We start from the raw sequence: 20,445 nt of genomic DNA, 5'->3' as shown, positions 1-20,445 counted from the left end.
TGTTATGTTTTCTATTATTCTGTAAGCTTTATGGATTTATTAAAAATACCAAAACAATATCAAAAATCATGAAACTTCTCATGCCCACTGTTTGGAATATTTCCAACAGTAAACATTTTAGTTTATGATTATTTGAACATTTAAAATATTTTATAGTATTTAAATGCCCAAATGCAAATAGAGTATGATTTAATCCAGTGACCTTATGCTATCCTAGAAAATTGTGCACCATTTTTGTCGGAGGTTTTAGACCAAGGCAAAGATGATGAACATTTTAGAAGGGCATTCAGGTTCATTGAAAGAATTTTAGTAAACCCTAGTTGGTTTAAGTGGTGCTGGGGTTTCTGTCATCTCCATTTCGACTTTCTAGGAGATGTAAACATGATGCACACATGAAGGGCTAGCCTAGTGCATACCAGAACTAGGGATGTGACACCATCGTCCGGTCTGGAACACCAGATCCTAGGGTTTTCCCCAGAGCAATACGAGCGGGTCGACGGTAGTCACATGACGATGCCTTCATCAAGGTAACGACGTGGAATGCCGCCATTGCCCGCCGTCGGCACGATTTTCACCGGCAACTACGTCTCCCCGACTCGCAGCTGGTGCCAGATGACAGATCCCGAGATCCGAACACCCAACCTCAGGCCGACCACCTCTGACGGAAGAGATGACCACCACCGGCGGCTGCACCGGTCAGAACAGATCTGATCAGAGGTGTCGCCGACGAGACCACCAGGCCCTCCATGCCGACATCGCCGATCTAAAGGCAGCATGCATGCCACCGCAGCCAAGCCGGTCGCCGCCGCCCGAAGGGCCATCCACAGCGCACGCAGCCATGGCCTCCGCCGTGCCAAGCCATCGTCGTCCGAGGACGGGCCGGCCTCTCGCCGCCTGCAGCCATCCGCCGCGCCGCAGATCCCAGATCGGTCGCGCCACCACACGCCTTGGGGTCCGCCCCACCCTGGGGATGCGCGAGAGAGGAGATCCCCGCCACCGCCGTCGGCCACCAGGCTTAGCCGGGCGACGATGGAGGGAGAGGAGGAGGGAGTTTGCGGCGGTGGCGGCTAGGTTTCTGGCCGCCCGAGTCGCCCTAGGGGGAGGACGACGCGGGCTGTAATTGATCTGTTGCCACTCAATACTTTGCACTTTGATTTGTTGCCCTCTATCAAGTGGGTCCCATGTAAAATGACTAGAGTACCCCCGCCCTACAGATTGATTATCCCCATCCTCTCGCCCGCAACGACGGCAGAGACGGCGGCGGCACTCGCCATCCCCGGCCAAGCCCTGTTCTGCCTCCTCCCTCCCTCGATCCGTGCCATGGCCGCCGCCCAGAACCGTGAGTCATGACCAAACAGGCACTGGGCGGGCACCGGAGGGAGCGCACGCTGGCCCGGGGCGGTGCTTCAGCGACCGGAGCGCGCCCGTCAGCCGCGCTGGCGCGAGTGGATCCGGCGGCCATTGTCACGCGCACATCCACTTGACAAGGCGACGATGGAAAGAGCTGCTACTGCCGCCGCACTCGACCACGTTGATGCTCCTCTGCTTCTTCTCCATGAACTATGGCGCCGCGTCCCTGTCCACTCTGTCAAACACAAGCAGCAGCAGCAGCAGCAGCACGCCGCAACTCGATGTACGTACACGCTACACATACACAAGCTAGCCAAGGTAAGCTATTGATTGATTCTTTGGAAGACAAGCGCCAAAGCTGCTTAATTGATTCTCGCGAGTAATGCAACACTCAGGCAACACACGCGGAAACAGATCGATTCCGCCGAGACACGTACGCACGTGAAAAGAGATCGATTCAAGCTACAAATCCGCTATGGAGAGGCAGCGGTGACGACCGTGAGCAGCCGACGGCGGGGAGCAACAGCACGGGGTGGGGAGCAGCACGACCCACGTCACCGACCGCATCTGGTATTCCGGCGGCGCGGCCACTGAAGACTAGAGGAGAGCGGCGCGAGGAGGTCGCCATCAGCAGAGGGCGGCAGTGTACTAGTTCATCGGCTTTTTGAGAATCGGCTGACACTGGTGAAACTAGCACAAAGGCTATTTTGGTCCACTGATTTATATACACATTGTGTCAATCGTTTAGAAGTATTGTTTTTGTGTGTAAGAGTGGCAAAAGATCAAAGTTCAAAGTAAAAAGTGGCAGCAGATCAATTTTTTTTTAGGATCAATGCCGCTTTATTAATTAAACGTAGCTGGGGATCTCATCAGAGAGAACCTAGATAATAGACTCCGGTGGACCAACCCACCAAACATTACAAACTTCATCACCTAATCCTATTTTGGCTAATTTATCCGCGGCACCATTTGCTTCTCGCTTTGTCCATGTAACCTTCACCTGCAGAAACTGGTTAAGCATCTGGTTAATCTCTTCAACACTCGGCCCCAAGATAGAGAGGTCTTATTCAGACTTGTTGATCGCCGCGACGATTCCCAGGCAATCCAGCTCGACATGAAGATTCTGCACGTTAGCCTCACTAGCCAGCTGAATAGCACGTTTTCAGGCTTCCACCTCCACCATCTCGGCACTGGGGGCCCGGTCGACGAAAGAGCAAGCAGCAACCCGAAAGCCACCATGATGATCTCTGAGCACTACCCCCGCACCACCCTTGCCTCTGTCCTTGGAGAACGCTCCGTCAGCATTGGCTTTGATCCATCCCTCCTCCGGCGCCTCCCATTTTCTTCTCGCACCCGGTTCCCGGACCGGCGAGGGTTTATGATGGATGTTTCGCCATTCTTCAGTCAACCGCACCACCCGCTCCATTATTTCATGTGGTTCTTCGATCCATTTTCCATCCCGGGCTTCATTGCGAGCTAGCCACAGCGCATAGAGCGACTGGACCATCATCGACCTTTCCTCCTCTTCTGCTTGCTGGAACCACTCCAGGAGCCATGTTGCAACTGCACTCTGGGAACCAAGCTGACACGGTGGGATCGCCACCGCAATTCCGTTCTCCGAATGCAGTCTTTTCCAGTAGAGTACCAAATGGGGACAGCCCCAAAATCTATGATAGATTGTTTCTTCTCGACCACATGCCGTACAAAAAACTCCCGCCTTGATCTTCCTCCTCCGCAGTTCATGCCCAACGGCTAAACCATTGCGAAGCAGGCGCCACATGTGGATCTTTCCTTTCCCCGGAGCTGAAGTGTCCCACATCGCCATCCAGCTCTTATGCTGGTTCACAGATGACGATGACTCCTGTCGTCCCGTCCGCGCTCGGTTCATTGATACACGCAGGTGATATGCCGAGCGAACCGTGAAGTAACCATCTTTAGTGAAGTTCCAAGCCAAGTGATCATCCGCACCTGGTCCTCCAACGACAATTTGCTTGATGTCTTCAACGTCCTCCTGTGAGAACATCCTCTCCAGCAGCTGCTCGTTCCAACTCATACCCCCTTGGTTTAGCAAGTGGCAGACCTTCGTGACCCCCATGACATACTCAGCACCCAGTGGTGATAAGCTGCCCTTTCTCGGTATCCACTGATCATGGTGGATGTTAATCTTGGTGCCATCTCCCACTCGCCACACTAGCCCTGCTCGAAGAAGATCTCTCCCATGAAGAATACTTCTGAATGTGTATGATCCACCATCAGGACATGTTGCATTCATAATGTCGCCATCTTTGAAATATCTGGCCTTCAAGACACGCGCACAGAGCGAGGAGGGGAACCGCAAGATCCTCCATGCCTGCTTGGCCAATAACGCCTGGTTAAACGCCTCGGCGTCCCTAAAACCCATGCCTCCTTCCTTCTTTGCAGCACACATTTTATCCCAGGCAATCCAATGCACTTTGCGCTCACCATTCACTGCCCCCCACCAGAATTTCGACGAGATAGATGTCAGGTTCCGGCACATCTTCTTTGTGAGGAGAAAACAGCTCATAGTAAATGCAGGAGTAGCTTGCAGCCCAGATTTCACAAGAACTTCCCTTGCTTTTTTGAGAGGCCTTGCCCCTTCCAACTCGTAACCTTCCTTTTTGAGCTTTCAACCACATATTGGAAAGACCCATCCTTAGCTCTCTCCACCACCGTTGGGAGACCCAAATACCTCTCACTCAACGCCTCTGTTTCAATCCCGATCGATGCCTTGAGGGCCTCTTTTTGATCCTGCTGACACCCCTTCCCAAAGAAATTGGAGGATTTATGTAAGTTTACCTTCTGTCCTGACGCTTGTTCATATATACCCAATATATCCTTCAGAGCTAGAAAGTTGTCAACACAACCTTGAAGAAAGATAATACTGTCATCAGCGAACAGAAGATGAGTCACTTGGGGGCCAGTGCTCCCAAAAGACACACCCTTTATAAGATTATCCTCTTGGGCCTTTTTCAGTAACGCAGAAAAACCTTCCACGCAGAACAGGAATAGATATGGGGACAAAGGGTCTCCTTGCCGTAATCCTCGGGATGGGGTAAACATTCTGGACAGCCCACCGTTAAGCTTGACAACAAAATTTGCCGACGTTACACACCTCATGATCATGGCTACCCATGCATTGTCAAACCCAAACTTGAGGAGCATTTGCTCTAGGAACACCCATTCCACTCTATCGTAGGCTTTCATCATATCCAACTTGACTACACAAAGTGGTTTCTTCCTCTTTCTCTTTCTTATGGCATGCACACACTCATAGGCCACAAAAACATTATCTGTGATTAGTCGGCCCGGGACAAAAGCACTTTGTTCCTCCGAGATAAGTATCGGCAAAATAGCTTTTAACCTGTTAGCTAGCACCTTAGAGGCAATTTTATACAAAACATTACAGAGGCTGATTGGGCGAAATTGCGAAAGCAACTCCGGTGAGTTAACTTTCGGGATCATAACAATCACTGTCGCATTAAAAGCCTCCGGAGCTGCTACTCCAGCAAGAAAATCACGCACCACCGTGCACACTTCTTCCTTTACAAGCGACCAGTGTCGTTGATAAAAGAGGGCTGGCAGCCCATCAGGGCCCGGTGCCTTTGTTGGCCCCATCTGGAACAGCGCATGCTCTACCTCCTCGTCAGTGACCGGTGTCACAAGTCTCTGGTTCATATTCTCAGAGATGATGCTAGGAATATTCTGAAGTAATGCTTGGGCACCCACCGACCCCCCAGATGTAAACAACACTTCATAGAATTTTGCTGCCATCTCTCTCATCTCTTCATTCACCATGCACTTTGACCCATCATCTTGAAGCAACGCTCGAACTGTATTTTTCCGCTTTCTATGCGAGGCCCTTCCCTGAAAATACTTCGTATTCATATCGCCCGCCGCTAGCCAGTCCACTCGCGACCGCTGTCGTTGCATCACTTCTTCCCGCGCATATACCTCTCGCAGCTGTTCTTCTATTTCTCTCACTTCTGATTGGTAGCCTGTCCGTAGAGCTTGGAACTTTGCATCCTTTAACTGAACTTGCAGCTGCTTTATTTGGTTTCGTATCGATCCAAAAACTACTCTTCCCCACTCTTGCATACCTTTTGAAAGCGTAGACAGCCTGCTGCATGTAGGTGAAATACCCAACCCCCTTGTGTCTGCTGCATTCCATTTTTCAACGACCATTGACTCGTACCGCTCATGCCTTGTCCACGCTTCCTCGTACCTGAACTGCCCGGGGCCTCGATCATCCCGCTCTGAAGCCGTCTCCAGAACCTTGGCCACCAGCGCACAGTGATCCGATTCCTCCGTGATTATATGTTGGACATGTGTATCCGGAAACATTGCCATGAACTCATTATTGCATGTGCCTCGGTCCAATCTAACTTGGATATTCTCATTTCCTTGTCTTCTGTTATCCCATGTATAGGGATACCCGGAGAAGCCGAGGTCAGCTAGGCCGCAGTCGGCCAAGCAATCACGAAAGTCTTCCATTTGGATGAAACTCCTCGGGTTACCACCTCGTTGCTCAGTTTGCAGTAAAGCCTCATTAAAGTCACCAAGGCACAGCCATGGTAACTCATCTTGTCTTCTCAGGTATCGAAGAGCGTCCCATGATTTCTTCCTATGCACCACATCGGGCTCACCGTAGAATCCAGTGATCCTACAGGTTTTGCCTTCCCAACCTACTTCCACATCCAGGAAATATTGGCACCAAGGTCGAACAGTGACTTGAAGATGCTCCCTCCACCACATCGCTAAACCCCCACTCAAACCTTGACAGTCAACCGCCACACCACTTCGGAAACCCAAACTCCACTTCAATTTCTCCATAGCCTTCGCCTTCTTTTTTGTCTCGCTTAAGAACACCACCGCTGGGTTGTAGGACCTAATCAGGTCTCGGAGTTCGCCCACTGTCGAGTCCAACCCCAGTCCTCGACAGTTCCAGGCCAAGATGTTCATTGGGACCGGCGGCCCTGCCTCGCAGGGTCTGCCGATGCATCATGCTGCTCAGAGATACGGTCAAACACGGAAGACGTTTTTTGCCTTGTGTCGCGAATGAAAGTATCATTACCAACTTGCCTCACGGAATCCCCCTTTACCACCCAATGTTGCTTCGGCCTTCGCTTCCTATCTCCAGTGCCATCATGAACCGGGCTCCTAGCTGCCCTGTGTTCATCTTGCTCCGGCCTTGGCTTCCTCACATAGTAGCCCCTCCTCCTTTCCCTCTCTCTAGTGTGGCTAGAGCTTCCTCCCCCATAATGCTCTCTAGACGTATATGCTTTGTACTGCGACCTTAGCTCAGCCTGCTTGTTCATCTGACGGTGCCTCAGTTCATTGCGCATATTCTGCTCCCTTTTTTTCTCAAGCTCATCCCGCAGGTCCTTGCCCGTCGCCACCTCCGGCCCGTGCCGCTGTTTGTTGGGGCTGGACACTTCACCCTGGACACCATGCTCATTCCCGCCAGTGCGAGAATCAGCAGGTCTGTCAAACTCCCTGTTAAGGTTGCGTTTTGTTGGGAGATCACGTACAGATCCCATCTTCCTACTGCCCATATCCCCTTCACTTGATCTAACACTCCCATAGCTACTGGCACTGCTGGTTGGCCCTCTGTAGGATCCTTCCTTCCTCGCTCCCGATCTGCCCGCCGAAGCCCGTAGCCATTCGCCCCACTGTTGGTCCGACTCCACCAGGGGGACACAGCCTCCCTCATTGTGTACCAGCCGTCCACACTCGAAACAAAAGTGCGGAATTTTTTCGTAGGTGAAATCAAACCAAGTTTGTTCCAAGTCCTCCTCCGCTTTTTTAAGATAGAACCCCCGGACCAACGACTCATGCACTGATAATTTAGCTCTGAAATGCAGATTCGGACCCTTTGCAAATCCATCTTTCTCGACATCCACACGTACCACTCCACCCAACCAATTCCCAAGCGCCTCACCGAACTCCTTCGAACGCTTATTCAAAGGTAGATCAGCAACCCTAGCCCAAACCTCCACCATATCAAACACCATCTCAGATGGTCTAGTAACACCATCATAATCCTTGAGCACCACAATATTGAAGTCAAACTGCCAGGGTCCGTTATTTAACACGTGTTTCCAGTCACCTTCGCTTCCAAACTTCACCATGAACATGTTCCTTCCAATTATCTTGAACTTTGCTTCTTTGTGGAGGCCCCATGCCCTTGGCATCGCCATCTCGAGAGCACGCTGATTCATGAGCTTTGGGGTAAACGCTTTCCCTATGGCCGACCACTTCGCCGGCCTAGCTTGTTCTCGTTCAGGCTCCTTGAAGACAAACCCTGCAGCCTCCTTCTCCGTCAGCACAAGTCCCCCCAAGCGCGCAGTTAGTCCCGCCGCCTCCTCGGAGACTTTGCCATCTACGGGCGACTGCGATGGGTTTCTGCTTTGTGCGCCCAGTGGCGTCTTCTGTGCTGAGCCCATCGCCGCCGTACGCACGCCTGATCGCGGCGTTGTCGCCCCCGTGGGGGCTGCCGTCGTGCCCGTTGCCGCTCGTGGCGTAGTCGTCGCCTTGGGAGCGCTCGCTGCGTTCTGCGGCGCCGCCGCCCCGTTCCTCATCCTGTCCGCCATGGCACGTCCACAGCAGAGTCAGATCCACGCCGATCTGCGCGTTCGGGGACGCCGTCGCCCCTTCACGCACCACCGGTAGCCTCACCACCACCGCGGAAAACCCTAACCCTAGCTCTCGACAGCGATCGCCTCACAATCGCCTCGATCGCCTCTCCGTGTTTTCCTCATGAGGTGGACCCTCACTCATTCCCGTGTCATCCGCCGGCGCGCGGCGTTGGGATCTGCTCTGCTAGCAGATCAATTACAATGTAAAGGGTGGCAAAATATCAAAGTGCTACATAAGTGGTGGCAAAAAATCAAATACCCCGGCCCTTGAAGCCGCGGCCCCTCCCACTGCGAGTAAAGGCAACGCCGAACGCGAAGGACGGTTGGTTCAGACAGAACCTGGAAGCGGCAGGAGGAGCCATCTCGGCCCCCGCGGAACCTCGATCTGTGCTCTGAGGCTCTGAGCAGTGCGGACGCTGTCCTGGCTGCTGCAGCTGTGACTGTTGGGAGGCAGAGGCGGAGTCGTGCGCGCCAGGTGTTCGACGAGGTGCCGCAACCATGTTAACGCCATTGCGTGTGTTGCTGCGGTGCCGTCGGCCGCCGATCCGCGCCGCCGCCACGTTCTTTACCAGCTCGGGAAGCGCACCCCTCGCGCCTCCTCCTGCGCTTGTGGAGACCGCTGATGAGTCGGAGCAGGAGGGGTCGCTGGCGCAACGGGTGGAGCGGGCGGCGTCGGCGTGCGCGGCCATTCGGGGGTGGATGGCCGCCGGCCGCGCTGTGCATCGCGGCCACATCTTCCACGCCATCAACCGCCTCCGACGCCGCCGACTCCATCGCACCGGACTCCAGGTCCCCCTGCCCTCCCCCCCCCCCCCCCCCCCCCCCCCCGCCCCTTTTCTTTTGTCTGTCTCGGACTCCTTGAGTCTTCCATTATTATGCCGCTCGTCGGTGTGAAGATGCACAGAGGATCCGATGGATTTTCCTTTTTACTGCCAGTAGTGTTTTTTAGTCTGTTATAAGGAAGTAACACTCCATTTCGTTTGTTCCCCTACAGGTCATGGAATGGGTGATCAGAGAGAGACCCTACAAGCTGAGTGAGCTTGATTACTCCTATCTCCTAGAGTTCACAGCTAAAGTTCATGGCATTTCTGAAGCCGAGAGCCTCTTCCTCCGTATACCTCAAGAATTCCGGAATGAGCTGCTCTACAATAACCTTGTAATGGCTTGTTTGGAGCAGGGCTTGATTAAGCTTTCATATGGTTACATGAGGAAGATGAGGGAACTGTCCCTGCCAATTTCACCGTACGTTTACAATCGCTTGATCATCCTCCATTCTTCTGAGGGGCGTAGGAAGACTATCTCCAAAATCCTCGCTCAGATGAAAGCCAGTAGAGTGACCCCCCACACCTCAACCTACAACATCTTGCTGAAAATACAGGCCAATGATCACAATATTGATGGAGTGGCGAGGGTGTTCAGTGATATGAAAAGAGCAAAGATTGAGCCAAATGAGATCACTTATGGCATTCTAGCAATTTCACATGCTGTAGCAAGGCTATATACTGTTTCCCAGACATACATAGAAGCCATCAAGAATTCTATGACAGGTACTAACTGGTCTACACAGGAAATTCTTCTTATCTTGTATGGGTACCTTGGAAAGGAACATGAGCTAAAGATGACGTGGAACCTCATGCAATGCCTTCCTCATATTCGATCCAAAAGCTTTACACTAGCAATTGAAGCATTTGGAAAGGTTGGCTGTGTTGAGCAGGCAGAAGAGATTTGGCGAGAGATCAAATCAACAAGGAAGCTAAAGCTTACAGAACAGTTCAATTCCATGTTATCAGTTTACTGCAGGCATGGCCTTGTGGATAAAGCAGCGGCCGTGTTCAAAGAAATGAGAGCAAGTGGTTGTCAACCAAATGCTATTACGTATCGTCACTTGGCATTGGGTTGCTTGAAAGCAGGTTTTGTGAAACAAGCTGTGAACACAATGGATATGGGAAAAAAGGAAGTTGTCACAAGGAAGGTGAAAAGTTCAACACCATGGTTGGAGACCACTCATTTATTGCTTGAAAATTTTGCAGAGATTGGTGACTTAGAAAATGCGAAGAAAGTTTTTGCAGAACTGAATGAATCAAAGTACTGTAGAAATTCCTTTGTGTATAATACCCTTCTAAAAGCTTATGTTAAAGCAAAAGTTTATGAGCCAGATTTTGTAAAGACGATGATTTTGAGAGGTGCAATGCCTGACGCCGAGACACATAGCCTTCTGAGACTGATTGAACAGTACAAGACATGATACTGTCCATACAGTAACCACTAACCAACTGCCGGGGCTTTGAAGGATTAGGATGAAAAGGAAACATCAGTGCTAAGTTGAGCCATTTCTTCTGCACACGATGCATTCAATCGTCCTTTGACTGTGGGAGTGGTACATGAACATGTGCACAATCCAATTGATGAATGCACCTTCTTTTGGTATCCAAGCAGGTTGCCCAAAACTTGCATGGTCAAAATATCGAAACTGGTGTTTCCTTTGTGTATGAGTTGCATAAAACAATCAGTTAGGTCAGCGAGTCTTTGATAGAATGTATAGTTTTTTTATTGCCATTTTGATTTTGTTTCTGAAACATTGCAGGAGATCTGCATTTCACTTAAAACTAGACTAGAAGGGTCCAAGGGAAATTACACCAGTCACTGGACAAACACTTCCAAGAAAAATTACAAACTCAGCATTTTACAGTTACGTCGAGACTAGATAGACATGTTACATGTACTGAAGATATTGTACTACCCATAACAGTATTTGTAGCTCTCTATTGCTACGTTGTTCCCAGGTGCTGGTCACAAAATGAGCAATCATGTGCATATCCAGGAGCAGTCTGACATTTTTGCAGAGGTTTGCACATGGACAAGGTTTGAGAAGCTGGTGAATTCCATAAACTCTATTTGACGCTGACCCATCCAACCATCTTGATCTCCAGAACTACCAATGGTGATACTTTTGGACCTCGCGAAATATCTGTGATATACTCTATAGTGTTTCCTGTTGTTCGGTGTAATCAAATGACAATCCTGAAATGTAAATAGCAAATGTTCATCTGTTCAAACAAATTTGGTCATCTTCTGGTTCTTTTATTTTTTCTCAGAGGGAGACTGGTTCTTGATATGCAGGGGCAGACAATGCCCCATGAGATGTTCGACTAAAACTGGACAGCTGGTTGCTTGTTTGGGACAGAGAAGTAGAGTACTGCTGCATGTTCCAAACATTGACAACCTATTTGTGTACTATCCACTTTATACAATGTCAAAACAGCTGGCTGCGGTGGCAAATCCAGAAGAACTCTTCATGTTCTGCAGGAGCTTAAAGGAAAAATATCTTCATTTTTTTTCGCAGTGACTTGTACTAATATACTACAAATTACATTGGACTATCATTTCAGATCATGAGAAAAACAAAAAGATTTATCCAAGATCTGGATGCCAATCTTTCTGGACACTAGATCAAGTCATTAAGACAAGAGGAAACCTTAAAATAGAAAAGAATGGTGCATTTGTTGCTACATTCATCAGTCTTGACGGTACAAAAACTATAGCTGAGGAAATTAACTATCTTCAAATTCAGGCATACACAGTACAGAGATAACAATTAACAATTCACTGAAAAACAAACAGATGCAATATCAGGGAAATTTATCCCCACATACATGCTAATAATTCCTTTTCCATGAAAAAGGTATACGTGAGCAAAGCAATAGCATATACATTCCTACCTTATAATCTTGACTATGTTTTTGGAGCTTGACATGGTACAGACAAAGCATGATCTATATATGTTTTATTGGAGAAAATGGCAGCACCACTTTTACCTACTGCTGCTGCCTCCTCCTTGTTCTTCTTGTGGTTGTGGACTCCGAAGGTCTGGACCTCCTACTTTGGGCTGCCTGTCCCACTATAACAGCCAGGGTGCTAGAAGTCGATGCCTGCTCCATGGATGACGACTGCTGAGTAACTGTGGGTGCAGCATTAACGGAATTAGAAGACGGCAATCGGACCTGATTGCCACTCTCAGGGGCCGCGTTGCTTGCACGCAGCATTATTGGGGAGGGTGAAACAAGACTGTGTCTTTGCTGTCTCCGTACCCTAGCCCTTGACCGGGCTGCGGGAAGTACAGTCACCTCAACCCCGCCTGCAGGTGGAGCTGCCTGGCCTCTCACTATATCCTGGTTTTCTATCAACCGTCTCACCATGCTTGCAATGCCTCTTGGGTCTGGCATTTGCAGCTGCTGCCTCAAGCTCTCACTCCTGTTTGCGCGTGGTCTGGGAGGAACATCATTGCTGGAGGCGTCCCGTTCACCGCCTCCTCTTCCATATATTGGTGTGACATTTACTTCGAGCACCTCTCCCTTGCAGACAGGGCACTCAGAGTGGGCTGAATGTCCATGGAGCCACTGGTACAAGCATGGCCAGCAGAAGAGGTGGCCGCACGGTGTAACCACAGGCTCTTTAGCCGCTTCAAGGCAGATATTGCACTCGAAACTGGAGTTGCACCCACAGTTCCCGTCCTTCTTGACGGCACCCATTCCTGTCATCTTGCCATCACCATCGAGCTTCTGCCGCCTTGATGCATCTAGAGAGCTGTGAGACCGCTGGATGGCTTGCGCCAGTCTTTCTGCTTCTGGGCTGGTCGGCCGCTGGTTGCGGTTCACAATGTGGTGCTGTTCACTCACCTGGATCAACCTCTGCAGGCGGAGCTCAGGCGTCATGTCTTCAATTGCATTCACAGCCCCCATAGATTGCCTCATCACCCTCGTGCTCACCATCTCTGCTCCGGCTGCAGGAGCCACCAGAATAGGGTGAGAAAGCCTTTCCACCCATTCAAGGCGAACCCCTTCCAGCCCAGGAAGAGACAATGGCGCTGGCGGCGGTGGTGATACATTGGCATCATGTGAGGGCGCGTCGCGCACCACAGCCGGTTCACCAGCATCAAGAGCCTCTTCACTGTCCGTACTGAGGCCATCAAGCCAATCAAAGAGCATCGGATCTATCAGCGATAGCTCCGGCGTGGAGAGCGCATTGGACGGCGAGTATACAACGGGCAGTGGCGGCATCTCCTCTGGTGCCGGTAATACTGCAGGCTCATCCGTTCTTGGAGATTCCGGAACCGGAATGGCCGAGTTGGGCGGCGGCGGGCAATCCATAGCTACGCCCAGCCGACCTGGAGGCCGCGGCAATGGAGGGAGGCCCAGGTACAGGTTTAGATCCATCCGCCTCCTGTTCCCGCTTCCCTCCGCGGCCTCCTCCCCCGCCATCAAGGGCGGATCTAAATAGTGAGCCGGGTGTTAGAAGCTGTGAAGGTGAGCGGCGGGAATTGACTAATCGCTTCACGAAAACAGGTCATACCTCGAAACCCAAAGGCTGCGGACGGGGTGCAGATAGCAGGAACGCGGATGTCCAGACGAGACGAGGAAGAACTGCGACGGCGATGGCGGCGAGGCGCGTAAGACGATGGTCAGGACGAACAGAAAAGAAGTTGGGAGAGTCGGGCGAGGGCTTTTGTCCACGGACGGCGAGCAGTTCTTGCGGCGCGAAATTGCTTGCTCCGGGTCCGGGAGCTTGCGGCGATCAGTGGGAGGGCGGATTCCGGCAGGGAGTCGACTGGATTTGGGGAGGAATCGGGCCGGGATTTGGGGCTGCTGGAGTGGATCGAACCGAGAAGAACGACGAACAGGGGGAGGGGAAGGAGAGGTTTTATTTTCGGCTTTTCTCGTCCTCTTCCCTTCTTCTCCCGCTGTCTTCCCTGTTCCCTCAACAAACTCGGTTGGGAGCCATTTTTTATAGCACAATTGCATTTATTTTTGGTGGACAAGATTTGGAAGATTTTAATTGTATGTAAATTATGGATCTCCTCTTCATAAATATCCATGAATTATTTCAAATTTACCCTCAAAACAAACAAAAATCATAATCCCCTCAAAACATTTTAGATCGTCGGTATATGTGTGGCTTGATTAGATTACTTGCACCGGTCGCAAATCATACGCTCCACTCTTTTCCAAATATACAATAGGAAGGCTGCGACCCAACAGGCTCCCGCTCCCCTCCCGCTCCCGCGCCGCGCGCCGCTCCGGCCGCGGCGGCCACCAGCCTCCGTCCCTGCCCGCCCGGGCCGGGGCGCCACCAAATTCGCCATGCGGCCGCCGTCCCCTACTGGATCCTAGTGTTCGACCCGCTCCTCGTGCAGCGCCAGATCGGTGCGGGGAGACCCTGCAACAGCGGCAGATCTGTCTGGATCCAGCAGTCCGATGCAAGCGCTGGTCTCTCCACTGCTCCCTCCGGCGTCAACGTCCCGCCCAGACTCCCCGACGCGTTTCCTGCTGCGTGGCGAGAACTCCAAGGCGGGCGCGACGCACGAGCCAGCGGTCCAAGCAGGGCACCCCTGCCCTGGGAACTGCAGGCTAAAATCCATTGTGGTAGTGCCCTCACCCGCACCGTCCATTTCCTCTTTGGGCGAGGGGGAGGGATGGACGGAGGTCAAATCGGAGCAGCAACAGCATGCACTTAGTAGATCAGCGGGCAACTCTAGGCGTCGCCAGCCGAGGCAGATGGGCAAGCGCTCCACCATTAAGGAGGACGCTGGCCGCGCTACCTTCTTAAGCCAGTTCGACGACCGCTATTTCAGATGCCTCAGTAGCGAGCACCGCCACGTCGATTGCCGAGATCCACTCCGCTGCATCATCTGCAAGCTGCAGGGCCACTTCGGTAGGGAGTGCCCACAGAATCCGAGGAATAGGCGTGGGGCGGACGGCGCCACCCGCGGCCCGATGAGGGAGAGGCTGCGTTTCCCTGCGCCGCCGCCACCGGCCGCGCGTCCCGTCGACATGGACCGCCAGGCCCTCCTCACCGGCCCCTCCCGCCGCCCAAGGTCGAGCTACAAGGTGGTGGTCGCCACTCCGGCCAAGGAGCACCAAGAGTTTCTGCTCCGGAAGCACGCCGTGCTCCTCACGGCTGCGACGCCTCAGCACGCCGCCAACCCCATGTCGGTCGGTCAAGCCATAGAAGAGCAGATCCACATGCCGCCCCACCTGCTGCGCATCACCAGCCACGACCCAGAGGACTTTCTGGTCCACTTCGAGCTTCCGGCGCACAAGGCGAACGTCGTCCGCTGCGGCGTCATCAAGGCCGACGGCGTCGAGTTCAAGGTCAACGGGTGGCACGAGGATGACCACGAGGTGTCGGACGACTACACCCTCCACGTCCGCGTCGTCATCGAGTGGATGCCCATGCAGCTCTGGTCGCTGGCGGGCGCGGAGGAGGTCCTCGGCGACCTCTGCATCGTTGATCGCCTGGACAGCCGCACCCACGAGCGCAGACACGCCAAGTCCTTCGCCTGCTGGGTCTGGACGACTGACGTCGCACACATCCCCACCAAGCACGAGACCTGGCGCGCGGCCCGTGGGGCGGGCTGGGTTGAGGCCATGCTGGGGTTCTCGCTGCCGAGCCGCCACGTGGCTACCCCTCCCGGCATCAGGCGCCGCGAGCTGCTGGTGCACGTCGACATGATCGAGGATTGGACCCCCCGCACGTCGCAGTCCTCCCACTCGCGCCAGAGCGGACTCCCCTCGTCAGAGTCCGGCGACGGCGCCCCCTTCCCAGCGGTGTACCCGGCAACCTGGACCTGGCACGTTGAACATGGACAGGGGCACCGCCAACCACCCACGGTGGCCTCCTCGGGATGCCACGGTCTGCAGCGAGGGGGCGGCCGTAGGGACCACGACGACAAACCACGAGGGCGCTCCTGGGCAGACATGCTGCTGGGTCGCGGCCACTCCAGCCGGGCCCCAGCGGCGGCAAAGGAGCGCACCCGAGAGCTTCGCCAGCGCAGCCGCACCCCCACCAGCCGCCACCATAACAAGGGCTGCCACGGACGGGAGATCGCCATCTGCACCACTCCTCCCCTGCCGCTGCGTAGTGCGCCGTCCCCCTCACCACCACCCCCGCCGCCACCAGCAAGAAGGAGCCATGCCAACCACGCCGATGCCGACCCCGTCGCCGAGTTCTTCAAGAGTGGGGACGCTCAGCTCCCTCCCCGCCGCGCATCGAGCTCGGTCAGGAAGAGCTGGAGGAGGCCATTGCGGGCGCCCTCGCCGCCTCGCTCGAGTTCGACGGCAACCACGCGGACGCCAGCGGTGCAGCGGCGTTGACCACCGGTGGGTCCCTCGCATGCATGCAAACCGACTCCGTCCATGCGTACAAGACCACGGCCCCCCAGCGAAAACCACGACCGAGCTGGGGCGGTGACGCACCAGGTGTAGCAGATGCAAATCGGGCAAGGCGGCACCACCACTCGGCTCCTCTTCCACGACGCCCCCACGACCCTCGTCGCTGACGCGGCACCCGCTCACAGGCCGTCCGCTCCGCTCAAGACACGCGCTCCCTCAGCCCCCGTCAGGCACAGCGCCCACCAGGCGACCAACCCCTCCTCCACCCCGGTGGCACAACGGGCCACCCTGTGCCTAGTCCAAGAGCTCGACGTGCTGGATCCAAGGGAGAGGATGACGGTGAAGGCAGCGGAGGTGTAAGTGCATCTAGTGCCACCCCTAGTTGGTTTTGGAGTATTGACGACAAACCTAGTTGAGGGACTAATGTGTTTGTGAGAATTGCAGGATAACACAGGTAGAAGTCCCTCATTGATTCGGTTTTCCTACCAGAGATGACCCCTAAAAATGTATGAAGATATTGAAGTCAAAGGTGGTATATGAAGATATTCACATTGAAGACTATGACAAGAGAAGACACCACATGAAGCATATGGAGCTCGAAGACTTAGATCTTTCGTAGTTCTCTTTCTTCTGTGTTGAGTCATAGGAACCATCGTACTATTAAGTGGGGTCCAAGAGAACTAGTCAGAATGACTCAAGTGATGCTTAAACAAAACCTATGTCTTCGAGTGAAGACTTTGAGAGCGAATCTTGTCCAGAGTCGGGCAAGTCAGCTTTGCTTGAAGCCCAAGTAAAGTTGCCGTGTGAGTTTGAAATCTGACCGTTGGAACACGTGTCAGTTCCTTAGTGACCCAGGGTCATTTCGGACAAATCAGGTCGGGTTGCCAAGTGGCTATAAATAGCCCACCCCCTACAACCATAAACGGTTGGCTGCTCAGATTCAGAGTACGACTTTTGTCGTTTGAGAGCAACCCACCTCGAAGCCTTGAGAGAGAATTCCTTGCGAGGATAAAGCCCTAACCACCCAGAGCCAAAGAGAATTAGGCATCACTTAAGTCTTCTTGTCTGTGTGATCTGAAGACTTATTACACTTGAGGTCTGTGCATCCTCCAGCCGGTTAGGCGTCGCGTTCTGAGCATCCAAGAGACATTGTGGATTGCCGGTGAACGAAGTCTGTGAAGGTTTGGGAGTCTACCTTGAAGACTTACCAGAGTGATTGGGCGAGGTCTGTGTGACCTTAGCTCAAGGGGAATACAGTGAGGACTGGGTGTCCTGAGCTGCGTGTTCAGGACTGGGTGTCCGGGACTGTGTGTCCTAAGGTTTAAATACGTAGCCGCCCTAACCAGACGTACAGTTGTCACAGGAACTGGAACTGGTCCAACAAATCATTGTCTTCAGCGAGTCACTGGTTTCATCTTCCCTTCCCTTTACTTACTGTTACTCCTTGTGAAGTCATTGTATGTTCGCACTATCTTTTGTCTTCACTGAGTGACACTGCGTGTTCTGTGTGGCTTCACAATATCTTCCTACCTGATCCTTACTACATTGCTGCTATTAGTCATTGTGCTTTCACTCTATTGAATACTTGACTATGGCTTGCCTAGTGTAGTCTACCTTCTGCTGCAGGGTAATAGGTTTATTTCTATCGTTTGTCTTCATAACTTCCACGTTTTGAAGACTTTCATAAAAATCACCTATTCACCCCCCCTCTAGTCGATATAACGCACTTTCAATTGGTATCAGAGCAAGGTGCTCCCTTGTTCTGTGTGATTCGGTTTAACCACCTGGAGTTTTAGCTATGTCGACTGCAGGGATAATTAAAGTCTCCGCTGCGTGTCCCGTCTTCGATGGAACTGAATATCCCTACTGGAAGAACAATATGCGCATGCATCTTGAATCCATTGACGTCGACCTATGGTATGTCGTCAAGAACGGCGTTCCCAAGGCTGGAGAAGGTGTCACTGCCGCTGATGTCAAGAAGTTCGTTCAACTGGACTCTACTACCAAGAATATCATCTGTGGTCATCTGACCAAAGGACAGTATGGCCGTGTGAGTGCTTTGGAAACATCTAAGCTGGTCTGGGACTGGCTCTCCAAGGTCAATGAAGGCGTCTCAACCCAGAGAGATCAGAGAATCAGTGTCCTTCGCAACCTCTTCAGCCGCTTCAAGCGAAATGACAATGAGAATGTCCAGCTCACATTTGACCGACTCACTGACATCACAAATGAGCTTCAAGCCCTCGGCGCTACTGAGATCACCAAACATGAAGTCGTCAAGACACTACTGAGATCACTTGATAGTTCGTTTGACACCCTAGCCCTGATGATTCAAGAACGTCCTAATTTCAAGACACTCGATCCGTCTGACATACTTGAGAGGCTCAATACACATGAGTTTCAGCTTTCTGAGAAAAGAGATATCTACGGTCCAAACTATGGGCGAACTCGTGCCTTGAAGGCAAAAGTTGTCTCCTCATCTGAAGAAGAATCTGACAGCAGTTCGGATGATCCTGAAGACATTGGAAGGGAACTTGCTATGCTTGTGAAGAAGTTCCAAAAATTCACCAAGAAGAAAGGTTTCAGAAAGTCTTCCCGATCAAGCTCAAGGAATGATGAAGCTTCTGCTCACGACTACAAGAAGAAAACATGTCACAAGTGCAAGAAACCTGGCCACTTCATCTCTGAGTGTCCACAGTGGGACAATGAGAACAAAAAGAAGAAGAAGAGCAAGGAATATGACTCTGACGACAAGAAGAATAAGAAATACTCAAAGTCTTCTTCCAAGTCTTCCTCAAAGTCTTCATCACACAAGAAGAGCTCATCTGGCAAGGCACGTGCTTTTGTTGGCAAGGAAATGGATTCAGAGGAGGAGTCCGCTTCTGAGGAGGCGGAGGTGGAGTCTGAGGAGGAGTCCGATTCAGGCGTCGCAAGTCTGGCTACATCATACGTTGCCAAGTCCATCTTCAACACTGAAGACAATGACTTCATCACCGACACCGATGCAAATGACAAGGACTACTCTGCTTCTACCTACTGCTTCATGGCACGCGGTGCCAAGGTAAACACACGCACTACTCACTATCAAACATCTAGTGACGATGACTCTGATTGTGGTTCAAAACCCAGCTACAAAACACTTGCTAAAATTGCAACTGAACAACAGAGAGCTATGGAACATATTCAAAAACTGTTAGACAGAAGCGATGATCTGTTAGGTGCTGAAATGACTCGATCTAAATCCTTAATTGAAGACATAAAAAATCTTCACGTTAAGTATGAAACTCTCTCAACAACTCATGAAAAGCTTTCCTATGATTATCTTCAAAGGAAGCAAGATCTTGAGAAATTGAGAGCGGCTCATGAAGATCTTCAAAAGGAAAACGAGTCACTTCGCGCCAAACAGATCAGTTCCGCTCAGGAAGGATTTGAACCACCATGTCTTAAATGCATTGAGCGTGATAATGCTACTTCTGTTGCTGAATGTTCTACTGCTACTACTGTTGCAATATCTTCAACTGTTGATGTGGTAACTAACCCCTCTGCTGAGGATACCACTACTATTGCTGATGAGAATGCTAGGTTGAAGACATTGATTGAAACAGGGATGTACAAAAGTCTTAAAGGGCATCAGACACTATGTGATGTCCTCAAAAAGCAGATTCTGAACCGAAACTCGAGGAAAGATGGTGTTGGGTTCGTAAGGAAAATGAATGCTGATGGCTCTTACTGGAAACCTGAGCAGTACCCCAAAACCACGTGGGTTGCTGCAAGGAACCTTCAGCAGATCCATCCAATCTATCTGGCTTCACTTGTGCTAACCCCATTATCATTGATGAATCCCTTGATGCAAACTATAAACTGTTTAAGAATCAGAATGGTGAAGTGTTTGCCAGGTACATTGGTACTAACTGCAGGAATGGACCACCTATGAAGAAGATCTGGGTTCCGAAAAGGTGTCTGGAGAATCTTCCTGTGAATGTCATCATGACACCTCACGTGAAGAAGACAAACCTTAGACCAAAGGCTTCATACGGTCCAAAGGCTTCATACAGACAGAGGACTCACCTGAGTCGCACTAACGCAAATGTTTTGCAGGGAAACCATACTCAGGCATATGAATATGAGAGCGGTTCATCAAACCGCCATGTTCATAAGACCAAGAACTATTCTGCTTATTCTTATGAGTACTATTGTCCGCCTGCAAGACTGTTTGCTAGGGCTCCAAAGCCAAAGTTCTCAAATGTTGCACTTAGACTTATTGCTTCTAAGCC

General features: G+C 51.8%; 3 protein-coding genes across 4 annotated transcripts; 1 reads left to right on the top strand and 2 right to left on the bottom strand.

Annotated features, from left to right (window-relative positions):
• Positions 1–6,326: 6,326 nt before the first annotated feature.
• Positions 6,327–8,125, bottom strand: LOC147959790 (uncharacterized). Its single transcript, XM_087533951.1, has one exon. The coding sequence runs from the start codon at positions 7,959–7,961 to the stop codon at positions 6,327–6,329; it is 1,635 nt and encodes a 544-aa protein (XP_087390077.1). The 5' UTR covers positions 7,962–8,125.
• A 185-nt stretch (positions 8,126–8,310) lies between these two features.
• Positions 8,311–10,645, top strand: LOC125518790 (Tetratricopeptide repeat (TPR)-like superfamily protein). Its single transcript, XM_087533952.1, has 2 exons — positions 8,311–8,795; positions 9,001–10,645. The coding sequence occupies exons 1-2, from the start codon at positions 8,505–8,507 to the stop codon at positions 10,249–10,251; spliced, it is 1,542 nt and encodes a 513-aa protein (XP_087390078.1). The 5' UTR covers positions 8,311–8,504; the 3' UTR covers positions 10,252–10,645.
• Positions 10,646–11,545: 900 nt separating this feature from the next.
• On the bottom strand, positions 11,546–13,787 carry LOC125518789 (uncharacterized). Of its 2 annotated transcripts, XM_048683657.2 has the most exons (3): positions 13,356–13,787; positions 12,008–13,275; positions 11,546–11,935 (listed from the first exon to the last, which is right to left on the bottom strand). In XM_048683657.2, the coding sequence occupies exons 2-3, from the start codon at positions 13,262–13,264 to the stop codon at positions 11,822–11,824; spliced, it is 1,371 nt and encodes a 456-aa protein (XP_048539614.1). In that variant the 5' UTR covers positions 13,265–13,275; positions 13,356–13,787; the 3' UTR covers positions 11,546–11,821. The 2 variants fall into 2 exon arrangements, with proteins under 2 accessions (XP_048539614.1, XP_048539612.1); XM_048683655.2 differs by having other exon boundaries at positions 11,546–13,275.
• Positions 13,788–20,445: the final 6,658 nt, after the last annotated feature.

Source organism: Triticum urartu, chromosome 7A, assembly GCF_056163025.1.
Source record: "Triticum urartu cultivar PI428250 chromosome 7A, HENAU_Tu73, whole genome shotgun sequence".
Lineage (NCBI taxonomy): Eukaryota > Viridiplantae > Streptophyta > Magnoliopsida > Poales > Poaceae > Triticum > Triticum urartu.
This window is presented reverse-complemented; position numbering and strand designations above follow the sequence as displayed.